Below are 24,562 nucleotides of genomic sequence, written 5' to 3' on the forward strand. Positions count from 1 at the left end.
TTAAGGAGTTTTAACTGTTTATGTTGTCAGAGTAGTAAATACATGTACTTATTGTGACATCACTGTTAGAACTTTCTGTGCATTGTGAGGTCACATGCACAATGCTTAATGGCCTGGGGATGGTCATGGTCTCCATTGGAGCTATTATTAATACTCAACGCTCCCAGTGAAATACCATCTGCATGACTCAGCATTTGACTCTCGTATTGTCACTCCTCTTCATTTCCAGTGGATTATGCGAAGACACAGGTTGTTCATCATTAACCATATAGTCACCACCAGACTTTTGCATGTGATGCACTTTATGTATGAGAATAGACACATTCTTTGTAGATTCTTTTTGTCACAGGGAAACTATTGAACACTAGCTTTCATAACCTCTCTTGTTTTTATCTGGTCTTTGCGTGAAAACCCTTTTATACCTAACTTACACTTTAAAAATGAATGAATTCAAAGCGAAAAGTAAGAAACAACAAAAAACACTTAAAAAGCATGAATTCCAGTAGTAATACGGGGGAGTTGCCATTACACCTAGAGGCTCTACTCTCTCTGCAACTGCTGCCCCCACTCCACTTTGATTGACAGGGCCAGGCAGAGAACACATAATCACACAATCCAAGTGCAGAGGGCACGGCAGTTGCAGAGAGAGCAGAGCCTCTAGGTTTAACAGCAATGCCTCCATTGCTCTGTTGCTCCTAGAGGCACATTTGCATCATTTTTCACAGCAATGTGGGCACATATGTACATGGGACCAACACAGATATCTTCAGGTGCCAACCGCACATACAACAAACAGGTCATCTAGTTTCATAAGTAAAAATCTGGTGACAGATGCCCTTTAGGCCTTGTCTACATTTCCGTTTCAGTTTGATGTCCGTAAAAAAACAACTTCTGTGTTACATCCGTGAAGCTATCCTTGAAGGATCCGTGGATGGTCTGTGTCTGTTTTTACCGGCCATGTGTCATTCGTAATCCATGGACACTGCTCAGTTCAAAATTTACTTTCAAAGCATCTCCTATCAGTCTTCAGTGAAAAACAGAACACTGTCTGTGATTTTCACAGACCCATAGACTTTAATAGGCAGGTTTGGTCCGCATCAGGGACCAAAGTAGTGAATGTCCCATGGTCAGTTAAAAATACTGTGTAAACAGTCACATTCAAATCAATGCATACTTCAAATGCAGACAGTATGCGTCAGTGAAAAATGGAAACGTGGACTAGGCCTTAAGGATTATGTAGAAATCCCCAACAGGTCTCCACTTCCAATAGATTCTCTACTTTGGATTCCACCAGGCTATTGACCCCTTTCTTAGCAACAACACCAAATGCTACAGTTCACGTTGATCTAGGATTGGGTTAAATATCCAAGTGACTCATATTCCAATCTCATGTCTCTGGTTCAATCCAGACCACCCCCCACATTATTCTAATTCAGAAAAGTTCTACTAGTGGGTCTGAAGCTTTTTTCTAATATCCATCATCTTCTTTCTAAAACGGGCATGATGCGCTTTCCAGTCTCTGCTGCTAAATTTGATGTCCCAAAGTGATATTCTCCTTCTCTGTCTGCAACACAAGCACTGTATTGGAGGTGTCTTTACCAACTGTGGCCACGTCATAAATTAACAAGCTTTAAATCGATTATCAGAAGACATAATAGTTCTCCTTCATTCTACTCTAACAATACTTTCTATACTAATAATAAATATTTTATCAGATGGGAAGTCACCACAATGACTGAGAGACGCGCTACCTTATGAAAATCATATCCCCCTGGATTTCCTATGCCTATATGCAATGTACCAGTGTATTACTTATGGCTTTTTTCACTTAATGTTCACACTGTTATGGCTACCTTTTTACTGTATTGTTTTTCATTGTTGAAATGAATATACTCATATTGAAAAAAAAAAAATTGAAATTATCGAATATACACTTTTAGATGTACTTCCATACTGACATCTTTTAAGGTTTGGATTTTACTAACATAATCTACAGGCTTGCATATTGCATTGATATTGAGTTCTATATGGATGTGGCTTATAAAAAAAAAAAATTCAAGTTGCCACGTTAGCTACTGTTTGCGGCCTAAAGTATATTACAATCATATGTGCTGGGTGATTTAGGCTACAGTATATGAATACTGTACATATTTTATGTAGCATGTAGAACTTTGTCAATGATTATGGTTCTATTATTATTATATCTTAGTATATTACAGGGTAAATACCAAATTATATTCACCCACCTAAAATGTTGATTTAAGTCATAGTAAAACATAATCCTTGCAAATATTTTTAAAAGTAATGTACCATATAATACGGTTATTTCTGATTTAGTTGCAGATGACATAGGTCCACACACGATCATGCGTATATCAGAACTTCTAACTCCATTTGAATGCGAGCAATTTTATATTAGAATAACTGGACCTGACAAAGGCTATCATAAGCTGTTAAGAGACCTTGAACTAGACAATGAACCAAAGGAACGTAAGCGACGTGATATTGGTAAGCCAGTAGGAATTTAACGTTAATTTAACATAAATTGATGATAGAGATTTGTAATGTATAAGGTTTTTTAATGATTATCTGATGAAGTCCAGGTACCAGTGTTTTAATTGTTTAAATATTGATCTATGTTATATTGGAAAAAATTACACTCAAAAGTCTTCTCCTGCCCTAAAAATTTGCTTCTCTTTAGGTTTGTCCATGAAGATCAAAATGCTCGTTCATCGGATAATTGGAATCTTTCACCAGGTTTAAAAATCCTGGTTTGCCAGTGGCAGATCGCGCTGTGTAATTATGATCTGCGGCAAACAATAATTCAGTATGGGGACGAGTCATGGCATAGTGATCGCCCCTTGTCATACTGAGGAGGAGATCGCTGCAGCGGTCTCCTCAGCTGACTAGCAGGCGATTGCCAGGAAGGAACGCTGCATGATCTACTCGTGTAATATTAGCCTTACATTTACTAGTGCTAGTGTTTTTTTTTTAATTAAACCTTAGTACCAATAACTTCAGTGGAACAAAGCTGTAATACAAGGCACAGCCACTACTCAAGGTATGGCACTGTTCCAGGACAACAGGACAGAGCTTCAGAAGGATGCCATGCACCCTATAATCAACGGATCGGCAGGGGTGCTCAGAGTTGGACCCCCTCTTGTCTGATATTGATAGTCTACTCTAAGTATAGGCCATCAATTAGTGTTATTTTTTCAGAAAACACAGCACTTATAGCAATACTGCTCCTTAAACGGAGTTGCCAACCTTTGGTAATTGCCAGCAGGTAGATTGTGGATGAAGTGCAGAAATATTTTGTAAACTCTGCGTTCTAATACCGGCATCCCCATAGTAACATCCAAAGGCACACAGACTAGCACTAGTAAACTGTTTCAGTGACACCTCTTTTACCTTTTATACAATTCTGAATAGTTGGCAAGTGGTGAAAATAGCATTTCTATGATTACTATTAGGCCTCTTTCACACGGGCGTCGCGTGTGAGGGATGGATAGGATGCGGGTGCGTCGCGAATCGTGCGAATTTCCTGCGAGTGGGGTGAGTATTGCATGCGATTGTGTTGTGTTGTTCAGTTTTTTATGCGCGATTTCAATGCATTTTGCACGCACGTGAGAAAAAACTGAATGTGGTACCCAGACCCAAACCCGGACTTCTTCACTGAAGTTCAGGTGTGGGTTAGGTATTCTGTAGATTTTAATATTTTCCCTTATAACATGGTTATAAGGGAAAATAATAGCATTCTTAATTCAGAATGCTAAGTAAATTAGGGATGGAGGGGTTAAAAAAAATATATAAACTCACCTCATCCACTTGTTCGCGCAGAGCGACTTGTCTTCTTTCTTCTTCTTTGAGGACCTGGGAGAAAAGAACCTTTGGTGACATCACTGCGCTCATCACATGGTCCATCAAATGGACCATTACCGTGCTGATGGACCATGTGATGAGCGCAGTGACGTCACCAAAGGTCCTTTTTCTCCCAGGTCCTCAAAGAAGAAGACAGAAGACAAGCCGGGCTGCGGGTCCCCATCGTCACCTAGCAACCATGCGTGAAAATTGCACTGCATCCGTACTTGCTTGCTGCGATTTTCACGCAACGCACAAGTGATGCGTGCAAATCACTGCTTATGTCCATAGCCCCATTGAAGTGAATGGGTCCGGATTCAGTGCGGGTGCAATGCGTTCACCTCACGCATTGCACCCGTGCGAAATTCTCACCCGTGTGAAAGGGGCCTTGGGGTACTTTCACACTAGCGTTTTTTGATTCCGGCAGGCAGTTCCGGCAATGGAACTGCCTGTCGGATCCGGCAAGCCATGGTCAAGCTGAAAGCTTTTTTTCCGGATCTGTTAGACAGATCTAGTGCTATACCGGATCCGTCTCATCTGGTATCATCCGAAATAACGGATCCGGTATTAAAATTTTTAAAAGATCAAAAGCCTGGAGCATGTGCAGACCGGAAAACCAGATTCGGCAATGCATCAATTTCCGGAACACTTGGTACTGCATCCAGCATTAATACATCTCCTTGGAAATTAATGCCGGCAAGTGCAGTATTGTTCTGTGATTTTGGCCAGAAAAAATAATGCAGCATGCTGCGGTATTTTGTCCGGTCAAATACCGTACAAGGGACAGAATGGAAGACATCCTGATGCATACTGAACGGATTGCTTTCTATTCAGAATGCATTAGGACAAAACTGATGCGTTTTTTTCATGCAACGCACAAGTGATGCGTGAAAATCACTGCTCATGTGCACAGCCCCATTCAAGTGAATGGGTCTGGATTCAGTGCGGGTGCAATGCGTTCACCTCACGCATTGCACCCGCGCGGAATTCTCACCCGTGTGAAAGGGGCCTTAGGGTACTTTCACACTAGCGTTTTTTGATTCCGGCAGGCAGTTCCGGCAATGGAACTGCCTGTCGGATCCGGCAAGCCATGTTCAAGCTGAAAGCTTTTTTTCCGGATCTGTTAGACGGATCTAGTGATATACCGGATCCCTCTCATCCGGTATCATCCGAAATAACGGATGCGGTATTAAAATTTTTAAAAGATCAAAAGCCTGGAGCATGCTCAGACCGGAAAACGAGATTCGGCGATGCAGCAATTTCACGAACACTTGGTACTGCATCCGCTATTAATACATCTCCTTGGAAATTAATGCCTGTAAGTGCAGTATTGTTCCGGGATTTTGGCCAGAAAAAATAATGCAGCATACCGTACAAGGGACAGAATGGAAGACATCCTGATGCATACTGAATGGATTGTTTTCCATTCAGAATGCATTAGGACAAAACTGATGTGTTTTTTTCTGGTATTGAGACCCTTTACTGGATTTCGATACCGGAAAAGAATAACACTAATGTGAAAAGTACCCTTAGAGATGAATGAAATTTGATTCAGCAACTTCACCGAAGATGACCAAGAAATTTGATTTGTTATGAATTAATTTGTCATGAATCTATAAATCAGGTATCCCCAGGCCACTCTGCATGTGGGTTGCAACCATGCCGCGGTGAAGAACTGTGTGGCCAATTAGCCCACAGCTGCCATTTATTTAATAATGAAGACCGGACTGTATAATCCTTCTTCATTGTTAATGACTGATTGTTAATAACTGCGTGGCACCTGTAAACTCGTGCTGTTGCTGGTATGCGGTTTGGCTGGTTGGGGGGGACAATATGCATATTATTGCTATTATTGCCTGTAATCTCCTGCAGGTTATTTGACAGAAAACACAGAATATTAATCAGCTCTGGCATACCTACTTATACAACCCCAGCGCGCTCCTGCTATACAGTTGGGAGCCCTTCTTCTGTTATCTGCTTTTCCTCCGTTTCCACATCATCTAATATCGATGAAAATATGTCATCAGGAACATCCAGCTGCTCCTTTCTCTGCATCTTACTGACTTTTCTAGGACATGGAGACTTTGAAGGATGATTTAAAGTCAGCAAAAGATGAGGATGGTTGTAATTAAGGCTACTTTCACACTTGCGATAGCAGGGTCTGGCAGGCTGTTCTGGCGGGAGGACAGCCTGCCAGATCCTTGGTAATGCTAGCCCACTGTGCCGCCAGTATGTGCAGGGACTGCTCTCCTGTATGTAGATGCCCAACAGCGTAAGTAGGTTTAGCGTAGGACCTGCTTGACTGAGACCAGCTTGGTGCGGGTAGGCAAGCAAAGATGTGTTTTGATCAAAATATATTGGCTAAGAGTCTCAGATTTTATGATATCTGAGTGAGGGCTTAGTCCATATATACTGTTTGCAGCTATTTTGTTAGTGCATTATTTTCTGTGATTTTTTCCTTATAAATGTTGCCGTGTACATCCTCATATTTAGTTATCATATTGTGCACAATGTTTTGTATCTTTTTCTGTGATTTTTGACTGTGTTAAAGTCATCTTCAACCCCACTGCAATCGAGTTATCATGAACATGTCGTACATAAGTGTGAGGGACATGTATCTCTAAACCACATATAGAATAAGTCTATTTTATTTGCATGTCCAGTGACTACAAAAGACTGTACAAAAACACTAAAGAACTGGGTTGAAACACAAGGCGACACTGTCTATTGGGATCGAGTTTCCTCTGCACTGTATAGAATTGGCCGCCTTGATATTGCTGTTGGTAAGTTTATAGCATAATGCAGGTGAGTTTAGTTAGAAACATACTTTCTTCATGTTAACCCTGCATTTTATATCTAAGAATAACCACATGCATACTGTATATATACTGTATTCTGGTATAACATATAAACATTGGTTCCACAATATAATTGTGGAATGATTTAATTGGGGCAGATTTACAAATATAGTGTAAATTCAGACTTACAGTCTAAAAATGCACCAGATTTATCACGGTCGCTGAGGCTGGATGATAAATTTGGTCCATCTTTAGGTTGCCAAGTCTAAGCTTTCACAACCTAGACACACACCCGAATTGTGTGCAAAATGTTAGTGCATTTTTGTGCACATTGTCACACGCCCACTCAGTCACACTTCTTTTCCACTAAGGCCTCTTTCACACTTGCGTTGTCCGGATCCGTCGTGTACTCCATTTGCCGGAATTACACGCCGGATCCATAACAAGTGAACTGAAAGCATTTGAAGACGGATCCGTCTTCAAAATGCGTTCAGTGTTACTATGGCAGCCAGGATGCTATTAAAGTCCTGGTTGCCATAGTAGTAGTGGGGAGCGGGGGAGCAGTATACTTACCGTCCGTGCGGCTCCCGGGGCGCTCCAGAATGACGTCAGAGCGCCCCATGCGTGGGGCGCCCTGATGTCACTCTGAAGCGCCCCGGGAGCCGCACGGACGGTAAGTATACTGCTCCCCCGCTCCCCACTACACTTTACCATGGCTGCCAGGACTTTAGCGTCCTGGCAGCCATGGTAACCATTCAGAAAAAGCTAAACGTCGGATCCGGCAATGCGCCGAAACGACGTTTAGCTTAAGGCCGGATCCGGAATGAATGCCCATTGAAAGGCATTAATCCGGATCCGGCCTTGCGGCAAGTGTTCAGGATTTTTGGCTGGAGCAAAAAGAGCAGCATGCTGCGGTATTTTCTCCGGCCAAAAAACGTTCCGGTCCTGAACGGATTTCTCTCCATTCAGAATGCATGGGGATAATCCTGATCAGGATTCTTCCGGCATAGAGCCCCGACGACGGAACTCTATGCCGGAACAAAAGAACGCAAGTGTGAAAGAGCCCTAAGCCATCCTCTCTTTGGCAGACAAATTGAATAAAGTGTCTAAAACATTTAAAGAGTAACCACCATTTATTTAATTTTTTTGCTAATGGGTAGGGACATATACTTTGCTAATGTGTAGGGACATATACTTTACTTAGGGAAAACTATTATTTGTAGTAGAAAACTGGGGCTGAAATGTCCCTTAGCAGCGCTCTTTCAAATGAGCTAAGGCACATCCATCTTCTATTAGCATAGCAGACACGGGCTGTACTGGGAGCTGCGGGCCTCTGCCTGCCCTGCTCCCTCACAGCCTGGTGGGGACAGGAGCCTTATGTGTTTAAATTAAATAGACCTCTACATAACTTCGGTGCAATCAGCGCCAGTTCTAAATGTAAGACAACTTTCGAGCTGGCTTACATTTAGACCATTTTCTACGCCTAAAGCAGGCACAGAAAATGATGAAAGAGATGGGCCTGCCGGCTCATCCCCTTTCCCGCCCACTTTTTTACACCTGGCATGAGCGAGTAAAGGTTGCAGATTGTGGCACAACTAACCGCTGCGCCACAATCTGCACCTGAAATATGCCTAATGTAGGTGTATTCCACGATACTAAATGACCCTCACAATTTGTAAGTCTGAAAAAAGACATATGCAGTGAGTCCTGGAGGAGCCGGTGCAGATGATGGGAGTGGTAGTGGCCCTGATTAAGTGTTATGTCACAGTGGGATCCTTAGGGCTCAGACACTGGAAATGTAATTTGAAGAATGAGGCCAGAAGTGAACATATATATATTTTTTTACTATGGTACATACAATAGCAGTGGATTTAAAGTGCAATTTAAGCAGCGCGCAGCCCCTGCCGGTGGCTTGCGCACAAGTGGGAATGCCTGGCAAGTAATACCTTGAGAACAGACCCTCGGTGCAACGTCCCACTATCCTACAGATACCACTTGGTCCACAAAACCCACTGACGCGTTTCGGAATACACAGTTTCCTTTGTCAGGGATGGGTGTGACTACTTCGCTTGGGCATTAAATAGGCATCTGGTCTCCATGGCAACCTGCCTGATCAATATACCAAACACTCTTCATACACCACTCTCCGTCTTTCCTATTTCAGACTAGTGTTATATTTAAATTCTATCTAACTTCCCTATCTAAAGACTGTAATATTTCTGCTACTGGAATGGGCTAAATCAATATAGATATCCCTATTCTTAAAAAACAGTATTTGTTTGTTTGTTTGTATTTGGATATCCCTTGTCTATACCCCATCATCTTGCTTTAAAAGGCAAATAAAAAGGCAAATAAATAACAACTAAATATGATTCTCACTAATAATACGGAAAAAGCCCTCCGTTGGACAGGCTCCTTCTTTTATAGATATGCCAACAAACCAGACAAATTACTAGCTAGCCAACTCAAAGCTAAGCAACGGATTAATCACCTTTTCCAAATATGTACACGATCAGGTCAAATCACCTCTAACCCGGATACCATCTATAAAACATTTCAAAAATACTACAAACAACTCTATTCTGCCCCTGGAGGAGATTCTGGTTTACAGGAGAATGATACCAAACATGGCGATTTTTCTCACGCGCATGTAAAACGCATTAAAACGCTTTGCACTCGCACAAACAAATCGTGCATTTTACCGCAATGCACCAGCATCTTATCGGGCCCTCACACGCCACACTCATGTGAAAGAGGCCTAAGTCCCTAAAATTAGGCAAAGCGCCTGGCCCAGACAGTTACCCCGCTCTTTACTATAAAAAATTTGCTCCCTTACTTATCCCCCATATTACAAATTACTACAATCAATTGATGCAAGGATCTATGCTCCCAGAGGAATTCCTTAAAGCCACAATTATGGTTATACCCAAGCCTAATAAAGACCCTTTACTCCCATCTATCTATAGGCCAATATCATTACTAAATATAGACAACAAACTTTTCACCTCTATTTTAGCAAATCAACTCAACAGACTACTCCCGGATCTTATATACAAAGATCAGGTAGGATTTATACTGGGAAGAGAGGCACCTGACAATATTAGAAAAATCTTGAATATCATACAAGTCTGTAATAAAACTAAGACTCCATTAGCACTACTGACCCTGGATATTGAGAAGGCTTTTGACACTGTCACATGGCCTTATCTCTACAAGGTCCTTTCAACTATGGGAATTAGGGGACCCTTTCTGATGGCTATTCAAGCACTCTATTCCAAACCAGAATCCTGTCTTAAACTTCCTACCTCACTGGCGTCTCCTATCCCAATTGGAAGAGGCACAAGGCAGGGATGCCCTCTTTCCCCAGCATTATTTGCATTAGCCATTGAGCCATTAGCAATCCACCTAAGATCCCACAATGACATCAAAGGACAATCGCTTGGGGGGACTGAGTTTAAATTAAGTCTCTTTGCAGACGACTTACTATTATCAATTACCAATCCCATCATCTCCTTCCCCTCCTTTCTAAAACTACTAGACTCCTTTACCAAAACCTCGGGTCTCTTAATAAATCACACCACGTCTGAGTTGCTCCTATGTACCACCCCCACTGTAACCAGATCAATATTGATACAAAAATTCCCTTTCCAATATAGACCTCAACACATCTCTTACCTAGGGGTACTATTACCAAATGTACTTGATGCCGTTTATAAATCTAACTACTTGCCACTGTATCGAAAGGTACGTCAAGATGTGACCTCCTGGCAATCCTTGCAGACCTCATGGGTGGGCAGGATAAATATTATCAGAATCGTAGTCCTCCCGAGACTTCTTTATTTATTTAGGTCACTACCGATACCAGTTCCCATAATTGATCTGAGGTCCATTCAGAGAAATGTGCTTAGGTTCATTTGGGCAAACAAGTGTCAATGCATTTCTAAATTAACCATGTGCAGACACAAGTCACAAGGAGGACTATCAGTTCCAGATTTTGTGAAATACTACAAAGCAGTTAGATTGGCCCAAATGTTCCTAACTCACCAGGACCCACAAACACACCCTCTAGGGATTGCAATAGAGCACTCCAATAATACCCCCTACACTTGGAAAGCCCTGATTTGGAATACTGATCCTATTCCTCCCAACATACGCACTAATTCCTTCCTGTCATACTACTCACTGATACTCTAGAGGTCGGTCAGATTCAAGTTTTCATTACAATCCAAACCTTCTCCTTTAATGTACCTTTTAGGAAATTCTGCAATCCCCCCAGGCCTCCAGCATTCCAATTTTGCTTGGTGGCTAACTAACCGTCTCTGTATATTACATAGATTTCTAATTAGAGGTAAATTGATCTCCCCTGCGGATTTCAAAGAAAAATACTCACCTCCTGACAGGGAATACTTTAATATGAACCAAGTGTTTTCTTTCTTACAAACATTACAAACATCTGATCGAACCATAGAATTTACCCCATTTAAACGTACTATTACTTATTCATTATATAGACAAGGATTGTTGTCAAAGATATATGGGACACTCAATGTTGCCCCTGAAGGAGATAAGTTACCCTATATGAGAGCATGGGAGGAAGACTTACAACATGAATACTCATCCTCCAGATGGTATCAATGTTCCCAGACCTTTACGAAGGGATCATGGCAAGTAACATTAGCTGAGACTTCTATCAAGATTCTCCACAGAACGTATATGGACCCTACCCGACTCCACCGCATATATATCCAGAGGTTTCTCGTAGGTGCTTTAGGGGTTGCAATGAAGATGATTCAATGCTACATATTTGGCGGTCATGCCCTATTGTTAAACGCTTTTGGGCTCAAACAACAAACTTGCTTTCATCAGTGCTAGAATAACTATCCATTGACACTACCTTTATGCCTTCTAGGTGATAAAACCCACTAGTTGACCTATGCCGGATTAAAACGATCCCAATTCATACTACTAGTGGCTAGAATCCACATTGCTTTCAAATGGCGCTCTAACTCGCTCAGCTTCCAAGCAGTATTGGATAGGATTAATAGAATTCTTCTATGCGAAAAGATGTCGACACATTTTCTATCTTTGAAAGGGTGTGGGAACCTTGGCTGACTTCCTCCCATTCCTTGGATTTATGCTATAGTATTTCTTTATAAGTTCTGTCTTAACATTATGATTTAACACAGCTCTGATGGAATACTATATTTATTCCTCTTGTTTGGAAGTAGATGGCTGTTATTAGGGTATGGGAAGTTGTGATCAATAATGTGTATATCTCCAAGAGATGTAATTGTTCTATGTAAAATGATTTGTTAATTATCATTTTACGTTTTTGCTTACTTATACTGAAATACAAATAAATGTTCTTTGAAACATAAAAGGCAAATAATTATATTTCTTGGTTCAGTCCTATGGGGAGCAAGACTATTTAGTTTATAAATCCATTTACTTTCCCCTCTGAATATAAGTTTAATGTAGTCCCCTCCTCTCTTATTTGGTTTTAGTTGTTCTATACCCCCAAAGGAGGATCCTTGAAAATTGCCACCATGCTTTTTCCAGTGTGGTGAAAGAGGGTGACCCTCAAATTTCTTTCCAATGTTTCTAATGTTTGGCCAATTAGAATAACTCCCTGGATCAGCGACCCTTCTCCATAAATCTAATTACTATAATCTGTAATATTATTACTATTGATGAGTGAAGTTTTGAAAAAATTAACATTGATCAAGGCATCTGAGACTCACATTTAGGTGCTCAGGGGGTTAATCCGGAGTTAAAAATCTGGATTTTCTTCAATCAAGTGGATGACGTGAGTATAATTTTTATATTTTCAGCCACCATTTTAGGAAAAATCGATTTGTTACCACGAAGCGCGTGGAAATTCGGCTTTGTGGCGAATCAAATCTATCCTAAACTTTGGATCATATTGCGCTTCATATGCTTTACTTCGCACAACACTAATTATTACACTCAAGAAAAACAGCCAGGCCCCTCTTGAACTCTTTCAGTGAATTCACAATCACCACCTCCTCAGGCAGAGAGTTCCATATTCTCACAGCTCTTACTGTACAGAATCCTCTTCTACAGATGTAGCAGGGTTAGCACTCAAACTCTTAACTCAAATTTCCTAAATCATTGTGTTATCTTGAAACAAAAGCCATTGAAAAGCAATTGAAGGTGTTTGCATAGTTTAGATAAAACATCTCAGAAATCTCAGAAAGCATGAGAGTTAACTCTACTACATCGGTATTTTTGTGTACAAACCGTCTTTCCTCCAGATGCAGAAGATGTCAACTCCTCATAGTCTCAGTCCTGGATATAAATAGATCATGAGAGAGATCTGTGTACTGACCCCTGATATACAGTATTTAAACATGGTCATTAGATCTTCCCTCGGTTGCCTTTTTCTAAACAAAATAATCCTAATTTTAAGAATCTTTCTGGGTACTGCATTCCAACCATGACTTAATAGGATGTAAGATTACTTCAGTCAGTTGCCCGACTTACCAACCCAAACCACCCTCTCATCCCAAGAAACACTTAAAAGTCAACTTCATTGTATTGCCTTCCAGGACCCTCTATTAACCGGCCCCACTACACCACCCTGGCCACAGCTGGAAACATAATGACCAAACCAAGGGCGGGAGGGTGGGTAACTCACCGCAATACCCTGGACACTGGTGTAGATCCCACCCCCACTCCAGATAATATACAGCCCGCAAATTTCAAACTCCACCCACTAATTTAACCCTGCGTACACCTCAACCTGCAATTCACCTACTAACCCTTTCCTGCCTGAATACTTCCCCCTAAGTCAAGCTCCATTTCGCTACTGTCTTCGCCCCGCTCCGTTGCTCAACTTCCAATATACTGTGATTCCTCATCACTTTGTCATTGGGGCATTGAAATGGTTTCTTAAAGGGGTTGTCCAAGTTATATATATTTGTTTGTTCTTTATATGTTTCTAACTAAGCAAACGTAAGGAGTTTTCAGTTCACTTAACTTCATCTACAGTGGCTCTGTTCTCCTAGCTAGCTGAGCGTCACATGACCTGTGACTTCAGCTTCTTTCCCTGCTTTGATGACTTTCAGTGCACAAGCCTGAGGAGCAGGAGTGAGCAGGTCTGCCTCTGTGCACGGAAAGTCACTATGAAGGCTGTGATGGTTGGAGTAATAAGCCATGTATCCCCCCCCCCCCCCCCATTCACTGGATTCTTCAGCAAAGTTTAGGCAGGAAAACCTCAGAGATTGTTGTTAGTGATGGACGAACATCTGCCGGGATGGTTCGCGAACACGATCAAATGTTCCCATTCATTTTAATGGCAGGCGAACCTGAAAAACCTTCAGCTCATATTTGCAGCCAAGAAATAATTACTAGAAATGCGCAAATAGTCCCACAACATGGACAGTGACATACCAGATGTATTATTCGAATTTGTGATCTCCTTTCATAATTTTTTTAAATGCGAAATATCTGAAATATCATTTTCGCGTACGCGCAAATGCACTATACAGTACCCAAATGCACTATAAAGAAAGTATATTGGTATATAACACACCACTTCAATCCGTTTTTTGGGGGGGAAGACTGGTATATCACACCAGTAGAAATAATTTGTTCCAATAACGCTTGTCCCTCTATATACCTGCAGTATCGCAGCAGAACCGCACACAACTGCCGCACAATACAAATGCAATATAATATACTTTCTAACAATTTGCGGACCGCACATCGCCGACACTATAATAGAAAATGCCTAATATTATCTGCAATTGCGGACAAGAATAGGACATGTTCTATTTTTTTGTGGAAACACGGATGCGGAAGTGCGGATCTGCAATTGCGGATGCGGACAGCACATTCCGGCCCCATTGAAAATAAATGGGTCTGCACCCGTTCCACAAAATTGACGTGTGAATGGAAAAGATGTTCCTCCAAATGAAAATAAATGTAATTATTAAAGTTAAAGGGGTTCTGCACTTTCAATTAACTGATGATCTATCCTCTGGATAGATCATCAGCTTCTGATCGGCGGGGGTCCGACACCCGGGACCCCCACCGATCAGCTGTTTGAGCAGGCAGTGGCGCTCCAGCAGCGCCGCTGCCTTCTCACTGTTTACCGCCGGGCCGCCCGCCCACTGACGTCACGACTTGTATCAACTAGAGTGGGCGCGGCTAAGCTCCATTCAAGTGAATAGAGCTTAGCCGCGCCCACTCTAGTTGATACAAGTCGTGACGTCAGTGGGCGGGCGGCCCGGCGGTAAACAGTGAGAAGGCAGTGGCGCTGCTGGAGCGCCGCTGCCTTCTCAAACAGCTGATCGGCGGGGGTCCCGGGTGTCGGACCCCGGCCGATCAGAAGCTGATGATCTATCCAGAGGATAGATCATCAGTAAATTGAAAGTGCAGAACCCCTTTAAGCAAAAAGCATAGATGTGGTAGGCAATAACAAGTGCTCGGTGGCACTAAATCAGGTGCTTGGCGGCACCAAATCAGAAACCATATATCCTACGACAATCCGGGGGGTTCCAGTGCACATCCATGAATCCCGGAGGGAAAGCAAAAAACATCTATCCCTGGGCTAGATGATGATGTGGTATTGACGGACAGGGTGGGCAAAGAACTGTCCCTGATATTGCCCTACAGGGAGGGCTATTCAGGCCCTGATAGCCTAACCACAGACCACCCGCCCTGATAAGAGCGACCCCATCCGGAGCCTTACCCTATATAAAAATGGCCCTAGCCCCTAGGCCCCTGACTTCCAGGTGATCACTATATAGATCTATGTGTATTTGACTCATTATAAAAGTGTATTAAAAGTATATCGCACCCCTCTGTGTAGCACACCTATCGATAGCACACCTATACCAGTCATTAAAATGACTTTTGTGGCCCTATTAGCTAGCATTTGGTATTCCTAACAGCCTGTCCCTGCTCCACACAGCAACCTCTCCCACACTGGCAAAACACTGAATGTAAGATGGCGGCCAGATCAGGTTTATTTATAAGGTAGGGGGTATGTCCATGTGCTGAAACGTCTCAATTGGCTGTCCTGTACCACCTGATGGATGTGTCATGGGTTAAAGTTCTTCACAAAGTAAAAGAATACGGCAGGCGCGAATATCTCCATATGTTCGAATGTTCGGGAAATGGCGAACACTCAAAGTTCGTGGCAAAACGAACGCCGGGGGAACCGCAAGGCCATCTCTAATTGTTGTTACACGCCCCCACAGCTCTGCAACTGCATTTCAACAAAGGGCCAGAACAGAACTAGGGAAATGAGTAATTTTTATTTATTTTTTTGCCTAAAACTTGCTAATCTTATTTATGTATTGCTGACCATGAAATTTACAGTTTTTTATTTTTTACATTACTCAGACAACACCTTTAATGTATACAATAATTATACATCTGGTATGGCTACTATATCAATGACCACCTCTTTATATGGGTGGTCATGGGCGGACATACAAGATGTGGAAATGTACTTCAATTCTAAGTCTGACAACTTACAAATCACATTCTTCTATCATGAGCAGATCATTAATTTTCTGGAAATTTCCAGACAAAAGAGATAGAAAGTGTTAGTTACTATAATCCACTGAAGGTAATGCAGTTTTGTCAGCAACATCCTAACCATACTATAAAAAAATATTCCATTGGGGACGTTACTACCCAACTGATAAAAACTAGAAAGAAGTGTTTATTCTAAATTAAGAGCTAGACATTGTCCAGGTTGGTGTTTAGACAAATCAGGATAGCTGATTTTAAAGGGGTTGTCCAGCTGTTAATATTGATGAGCTATCATCAGGATAGATCATCAATATCTGCTCGGTGGGGGTCCGACACTTAGTTCCCCCGCCGATTAGCTGTTTGACAAGGAGATGGTGCTCCATGCAAGAGCCACTTCCTCATCATTGCCCTACATCTTGTCTCCTGTGGAGCGGTGGCGTAGTGTAATTAAGTGTATATTTTAATAGTTTGGACATTTTATGACTTTTTTTTACTGTCATTTTTAGGGAAATTGAATATGGAATCTTTTGATCGCTTGTACCATGGACTACAATGGAATACTATTGAAGTCTATGGGATTTTTACAGGCTGAATTTTTGCAGGCAGCTCACTAGGACAGGCCTGGGAGCCTTTACAAGGCCCCAAGTTATCATAGCAACCAATCAGAGCCTTGCTATTTCACAGCTCCATCCACCTATATAACCACTTACTGTAACTCTGCAGATGACCGAGTTAAATGTCCAAGATCAGTGTTCTTTCCTATTCTGGTCGTTGTGGCTGGGTGTCTGTTATATTATACAGCCAGCACCCACTACATATGAATTGGGCATAACTTGTGAGCCCGATCCATACACCACCTTGTCCTTAACACCAATGACGTACCTGTGCATTAAGGGGTTAAAATAGAAACATCCAATTCCTTCTTTGGCATTTATCCACTGTCTCTATCTGTTCAGAGTCTTTCATGCCCACTTCACTTGATGCCAATCTCTCCCAGTGTGTGAACAGGTGCTACTACAAACATATGATGGGTCTTGGCTGGAAGCCTGCAAACAAATAAATTAAGATGTAAAATGAATGTTTAAGAGTATTGGACTTATTTTCCCACATTCTTATGTTTGGGGTATATGTTTGGTATAAATGGTATAATTTAGTATAATTTACCAAGCTTCCTTCTCTCCATTTTATTTTGAACAGAGCTTGCCAAAAATTTAAACCAGGACAAAACTTTGGGAATAAAGAAGAGTGTGGACGAACTAAACAAAATTTCACAAAAGTTAAAATCATCTCTGATTATTTATGAAGATGAAAATTATGGAGAAAATACGCGGCAAGTAAGAGATTGTAAGTACTCAGCATTGTATTTTGCTTTTAAGTAGTCTACTTAAAAAGCGACTTAGTCTACTGGATTTCCACAGTGGACTATTCACTGCGAATTTATTGTTTGATTTCAACCTCTGCATTGCAAAAGGTAAAATCTGTGATGGATATTTGCAGCATAAATTGAAATGCTGAAGATTTATATTTGTAGGATTTTTTATGCAACGTGAGGATGAGTTTTCTTAAAATCTCAACCGTTTTGATGATAATTTGAAAGTGACAAATCCTCAGCATATCCACTATATGTGGACATACAGTAAAGGTTTATTTTCATGGGGACATGCATTTTATTTGAACGGTATAATAGGTTAAAAAAAATGAAAGAATTACTCATTCCCTCCTTTCGTTCTGATGCTTACTGGGTCTCCGCTTGTCTCCACTTCCTGGTACCAGCTTGACACACAGGAAATTACAGGAGATGCCCACTCTACAGCCCCCCACACTTTAACACTGATCTCCTTAGCCGGACAGTCCCCTTAACTGACCTCCACCATTCCCGGCCCCCTTAACAGAGACCTCCACAGCGATTGCACCTTTAACAGTGACTGCCACAGTACCCCGCTTCCTTAACAGTGACCTCCATTGTACCCTACTACCTTAACAGTAACCTTACAGTACCCTCCTGCCCCTTATAGTGGCCTCCACGGTCCCCTTCTCCCTTAATAGTGACCACCACAGTGCCTGCCCCTTTAACAGTGACCTCCACAGGGCCTGTCCTCTTAACAGTAACATACACAGTGCCCTCCCATTTAACAGTGACCTCCACAGCGGCAGCCTCTTTATTAGTGACCTGTCTCGTTAACAGTGATTTCCACAATAACTCGCCCCCTTAACAGTGACCTCCACAGAGCTCTGTTCCCTTAAAATGTGACCTCCACAACACCCCACCCCCTTAACAGTGACCTCTACAGCACCCTGTCCCTTAACACTGACCTCCATAGCGGACCATCTCCTTAACTGTGTCTTCCACCATTCCCTGTCCCCTTTAACAGTGACCTCCACAGCATCCCGCCCCCTTAAGTGACCTCCAAAGTGGCCCGCCCCTTTAACAGTGACCTCCACAGCGGCCTCCCCTTTATTATTGACCTCCACAGTACCCCATCTCCTTAACAGTGGCCTCTACAGTAATCTGCCCCTTACACTGACCTCCATAGCAGACTGCCCCTAGGGTTGCCAGAAGTCCGCTTTTAGGCCAGGCAGTCCAGGTTTTAGACTCCCTGTCCTCTGTCTGGCGCAGGGCCTGGACAGACACAGGGATGTTCTTTTGAACAGCTCACTCTCAGACAGCAGCACTGTGCTGTCTGAGTGTAAGCTGCAGGGAGAAAGTCACCCTTTCTCCCACCCCTGCAGCTGACAGAAGTTGATTTTACCTTCATTTTTTCAATCCCCATCGACTGTGGAGTGGGAGGGGCTGTGGTCTTACAGATCAGGGGCTCTGCTTAGTGGGACCTGGGGTCAGGGTTTTTAAGTCCGTCTGTTGAGGGTGGCCGGAGTGTCCATCCTACCTGCCCCGTTTTACTGTGACTTCCACAGGACTCTACTCCCTTAACAGTGTCATCCACAGCTCCCTGCCCCTTTAAAGCTGACCTACAGCAGTGAAGAAAAATGGCTGGGTTGTTTTGGAAACCTAGTGTGAAACTGTGTGTATGTGGAGACTAAGGGCCTGCGAGCTTCTATTGGCTGATAAGGGTCATGTGACCAGGCTTCTATTGGCTAATGCATTTTTTGGGGAATATCTCAGGAATGTTATGTTCTACAGAGCTGAGACCTGGTCTAAAACCTTCCCAGACACCTGATGTACATGTGTGCCAAATTTCGTGATTGTAAATGCGACGGTGAAGATTCCTCATTCAGCTTTATATATTAGATAGATAAATAGATACCAAAGTAGAACAATTCAAATATTTTAACTACCAATGAATGCTTATTTTTTTCTAAATCTGGATTTTTTTTATTTATTTTTAGTAAACAGTATAAGAGATGAAGATTGGGACCTAATAGTAGAAAGGCAACAGCTTCCTCCATATAATCGTCATCTGAATGAGTGGTGTTGGTCTATGGTATATGGAGTGATTTTGGGGTTCTTTGCTGCACCTCTCTTTGCTGGTCTGATTTTTCTGGTCATTTTTGGCATGAGTTTATTTGAAAGTACTGATTATAAAATGCATATTAAAATTGAGAAATTTTAATACCAGTGGTTTCGTCCAATATATGTGATCTATTCCAATTTCTAGGACGGGAACAACGCCATCCATAACCCCACATTCCTTGGTTTTGGTGTGAACTCTATAGATAATACTTTTACCAAACTGTTTATAGATGTTGGTTCTTATAGCAACAAGCCATATGGCTCGTGTTACTAGACCCTAGTGTTGAGCAAATCGAAGTGTCCGAAGTGCATTTAGATCTGAATTTCAAAGAAAATTTGATTCACTGCAAAGCCGAATTCCCTCGTGCTTCATGGTAACAAATTGATTTTCCCTGATATGGGGTAAAAATAAAAGAAAAAGAAAATCATACTCACCTTATCCGTTTGAGCGCAAAGAGCCCGCTGCCGCCATCTTGATTGAACATCCGATGCTGCGATGGATCTTTAATCAAGATGGCGGTGGGCTCTTCATAATCAAATGGATGATTTTTTATAAAATATAAATATTTTTTTATAAAAATCTTAATATTAATGTCAGATGCAGCGATCAGCGATGAAAGCGGCATCTGAGGAGAAAAATGATGGAGAGAGGTGCAATCGCCATTCCCTGTCATTGCACCCACTACTTACAAAGAAATGCGCTTCGTGATGAAGTACTGAACTTCGTCACAAAGTGAATTTTCTTGTATGATTCGGTGAAGCAGCCGAATCGAATTTTCAAGAACTTCGCTCAACACTACTAGACCCCACACATTTTTGGATAGACTTAAAAAACAGATGCTCTTACAGGGTATTGCTAATTGTCAAATGATCGTATTGGCAGTTCTGTGTTAGCGAGGAGTTCAGAAGAGAAGTATTTAGGTGTTCTGATATCAGACAGCTTGTGGAGCCCCTGACTGGATAAGGAAGGGGATCTGGGACTGCTGGAACCCTCTTCCTTGCTGCTCTGGTTCTTTGGGGCCTGTTTGCAGTCCCAGTGGAGAGTAGTGGAGAGTACCCCCTGCTAGGGGAAGGAAGCAGGTCCACGTCCATATGTTGAGTTTGTTTGCCTGCCAGAGTTAAGGCTAACACCTGCTGGGAACCAAGACAAAGCCTGAAACTGTTGGAGAAATGTTTATTCAAGTAAAGCTGTTATTGAACTTAATCACAAGGTCTGGACTCAATGTATTTCTTCAAATCCCTCAATTAGTCACCCTATTTGCTCTGCTTTGGATGAGAACGCCTGGGGTCCAGCGTATCCAGGTAGGAGCACCGTGACACGTGCACAAGTAAGAGTGTCGTAGCGTGGGTTGCCAGCACCTGGGGCAAGCCAAAACAGATATATGCATGGACATTATTATTACAGTAGAATACCGCACCATACCTGTTACCTTCAGTGACTGTTCCTGTGATGTAGACTTTCCTCAACGTCTTCATTCAGAGATAAGACCGCCATGATACCTTCTTTCAGCCGCTTCTAGTCTCTAGAGTTTCACAGAAAAAAAATTTGGTTCCTCACTTTACTATCATCCTCTCCTTCCTGGTGTCTCAACAACTCATCCTGCTGCCCCCCCCCCCCCCAATACTGTGCTAGAGCCATACAGATAGTCCCCCATTCCCCATAATATTATTTCCCCTGTATATTATAATGGCCCCCTCTTTATCATTAATGTAATGGCCCCTCTTTATTATTAATATAATAGCCCCTTCTTTATTATTAACATAATGGCCCCCTCTTTATTATAAATGTGATGGCCCCTCTTTAATAACAAAGAGGGGGATATTATATTAATAGTAAGAGGGGGCCATTATATTAATAATAAAGAGGGGGTCATTATACAGGTCCTTCTCAAAAAATTAGCATATTGTGATAAAGTTCATTATTTTCTGTAATGTACTGATAAACATTAGACTTTCATAAATTTTTAGATTCATTACACACCAACTGAAGTAGTTCAAGCCTTTTATTGTTTTAATATTGATGATTTTGGCATACAGCTCATGAAAACCTAAAATTCCTATCTCAAAAAATTAGCATATCATGTAAAGGTTCTCTAAACAAGCTATTAACCTAATCATCTGAATCAACTAATTAACTCTAAACACCTGCAAAAGATTTTAAAAACTCCCAGCCTGGTTCATTACTCAAAACCGCAATCATGGGTAAGACTGCCGACCTGACTGCTGTTCAGAAGGCCATCATTGACACCCTCAAGCAAGAGGGTAAGACACAGAAAGAAATTTCTGAACGAATAGGCTGTTCCCAGAGTGCTGTATCAAGGCACCTCAGTGGGAAGTCTGTGGGAAGGAAAAAGTGTGGCAGAAAACGCTGCACAACGAGAAGAGGTGACCGGACCCTGAGGAAGATTGTGGAGAAGGACCGATTCCAGACCTTGGGGGACCTGCGGAAGCAGTGGACTGAGTCTGGAGTAGAAACATCCAGAGCCACCGTGTACAGGCGTGTGCAGGAAATGGGCTACCGGTGCCGCATTCCCCAGGTCAAGCCACTTTTGAACCAGAAACTGCGGCAGAAGCGCCTGACCTGGGCTACAGAGAAGCAGCACTGGACTGTTGCATGTCATTCGGAAATCAAGGTGCCAGAGTCTGGAGGAAGACTGGGGAGAGGGAAATGCCAAAATGCCTGAAGTCCAGTGTCAAGTACCCACAGTCAGTGATGGTCTGGGGTGCCATGTCAGCTGCTGGTCCACTGTGTTTTTATCAAGGGCAGGATCAATGCAGCTAGCTATCAGGAGATTTTGGAGCACTTCATGCTTCCATCTGCTGAAAAGCTTTATGGAGATGAAGATTTCATTTTTCAGCACGACCTGGCACCTGCTCACAGTGCCAAAACCACTGGTAAATGGTTTACTGACCATGGTATTACTGTGCTCAATTGGCCAGCCAACTCTCCTGACCTGAACCCCATAGAGAATCTGTGGGATATTGGGAAGAGAAAGTTGAGAGACGCAAGACCCAACACTCTGGATGAGCTTAAGGCCGCTATCGAAGCATCCTGGGCCTCCATAACACCTCAGCAGTGCCACAGGCTGATTGCCTCCATGCCAAGCCGCATTGAAGCAGTCATTTCTGCAAAAGGATTCCCGACCAAGTATTGAGTGCATAACTGAACATAATTATTTGAAGGTTGACTTTTTTTGTATTAAAAACACTTTTCTTTTATTGGTCGAATGAAATATGCTAATTTTTTTAGATAGGAAATTTGGGTTTTCATGAGCTGTATGCCAAAATCATCAATATTAAAACAATAAAAGGCTTGAACTACTTCAGTTGGTGTGTAATGAATCTAAAATATATGAAAGTCTAATGTTTATCAGTACATTACAGAAAATAATAAACTTTATCACAATATGCTAATTTTTAGAGAAGGACCTGTATTAATAATAATGGATTGGCCCCCTCTTTATTATTAACATAATGTCCCCCTCTTTGTTATTAATGTAATGGCCGACTTTCCACTCTTATTTCTATGATGTCCAGTCAGTGGTCCTCCTCTTTCTGCTCCTCCCCCACCCCCATAGTGCCCCCAGTGCCACTGCAATTAGGGTAGGGTACATAAAATAATAATAATAATACTTACCTCTCTCCATCACAGCTAGTGGTGTCCCGGAACAGGTGGTCACAAACGTCTCACTGTGCCTTCCCGCGCCGCGTCATCGCGTCATTTCGCAAGATCCTAGTGGCCTGAAGCTTATGACGCATAACTTAGGGGACGGGAATGCTGGAGAAGCCTGAGGGCCAGCCTCCTTCCTACGGACTATGGACCCAGAACTATGGAGACCCCCTCAGACCTTTAGGGGTTACAAGAAACTATGAACCCGGATTTATGTGTGGAATTTATAAGCCACATATTTCCTATTGCCCATTAAATGTGCATGGTGTGGATTCAGAAACACAAAAAGGGTTAACTCTGCACTGAGACTCCCACTGATTGTGTTAGTGATGGGATTAAGATAGCTATAAGAGCAGCCGGCTCCTAGATGAGTATATCACCATATGATACACTCAGGAGATAATCCCATCACATGTGTCTCCTCGTCCCCTATTCATTTATTATGGAGGGGGTGAAGATGTCTGTTTGCATGTTGTTCATTGTTGATTGCGTCAAAGACAATGCCATTGTGTTTGTTAATTGCGTCACAGACAATGCCATTGTGTTTGTTGAATAGGATTAGTTTTTGTGTTTAAACTGTAAAGCTGTAAAGGATTGGCTGCTATGTCATGTCCTCAGTTCCCAACCAGGTCCACAGGGGTGGTACCCTTGTTGGAAAATGTGTATATAAGTCAATGCTTGTGTGTTCAATAAAGAGTTCCTGTTTTACATTCAACATAGAGCCTCGTCTCATGTGTATGGGGATTACTATATGCTGTATACTCCCCTGGCTATAACTCCTAGCTCTTGTAAGAGCTGTTCCTGTTACTTGTTCCTGTGGTGGTATCAGTGTCGAGTGGAGTGCTTGGAGTCCTCGGGAAGCGCTAGGAGCATCCATCAACAGAGGTACGCAGTCGGGGTGCCAGGCGTTCCGTTACAAATACCTACAAAAATAGTTATTACTTTACATTCCCCATATGTCTACTTCATGTTAGGATTATTTTTGGGAATGACATTTTATTTTTTGGGGACGTTACAAGGCTTAGAAGTTTAGAAGCAAATCTTGACATTTTTCAGAAATTTTCAAAAAACCACTTTTTAAGGACCAGTTAAGGTCTGAAGTCACTTTGTGAGGCTTACATAATAGAAACCACCCAAAAATGACCCCATTCTAAAAACTACCTCAAGGTATTTAAAACTGATTTTGCAAACGTCGTTAACCCTTTAGGTGTTCCACAACAGTTAATGGCAAATGAAGATAACATTTCAGAATTTAGA

The 24,562-nt window shown here is 42.1% G+C and overlaps 1 protein-coding gene across 1 annotated transcript; it reads left to right on the top strand.

Moving 5' to 3' along the window:
* The first annotated feature begins 440 nt into the window (after positions 1–440).
* Positions 441–19,735, top strand: TMDD1 (transmembrane and death domain 1). The gene is made up of 5 exons (XM_044285706.1): positions 441–462; positions 2,338–2,508; positions 6,525–6,640; positions 17,408–17,510; positions 19,512–19,735. Exons 1-5 carry the CDS (start codon positions 441–443, stop codon positions 19,733–19,735), a joined length of 636 nt encoding a protein of 211 aa, XP_044141641.1.
* Positions 19,736–24,562: the final 4,827 nt, after the last annotated feature.

This window comes from Bufo gargarizans, chromosome 3 (genome assembly GCF_014858855.1).
Source record: "Bufo gargarizans isolate SCDJY-AF-19 chromosome 3, ASM1485885v1, whole genome shotgun sequence".
NCBI classification, from domain to species: Eukaryota; Metazoa; Chordata; class Amphibia; order Anura; family Bufonidae; genus Bufo; species Bufo gargarizans.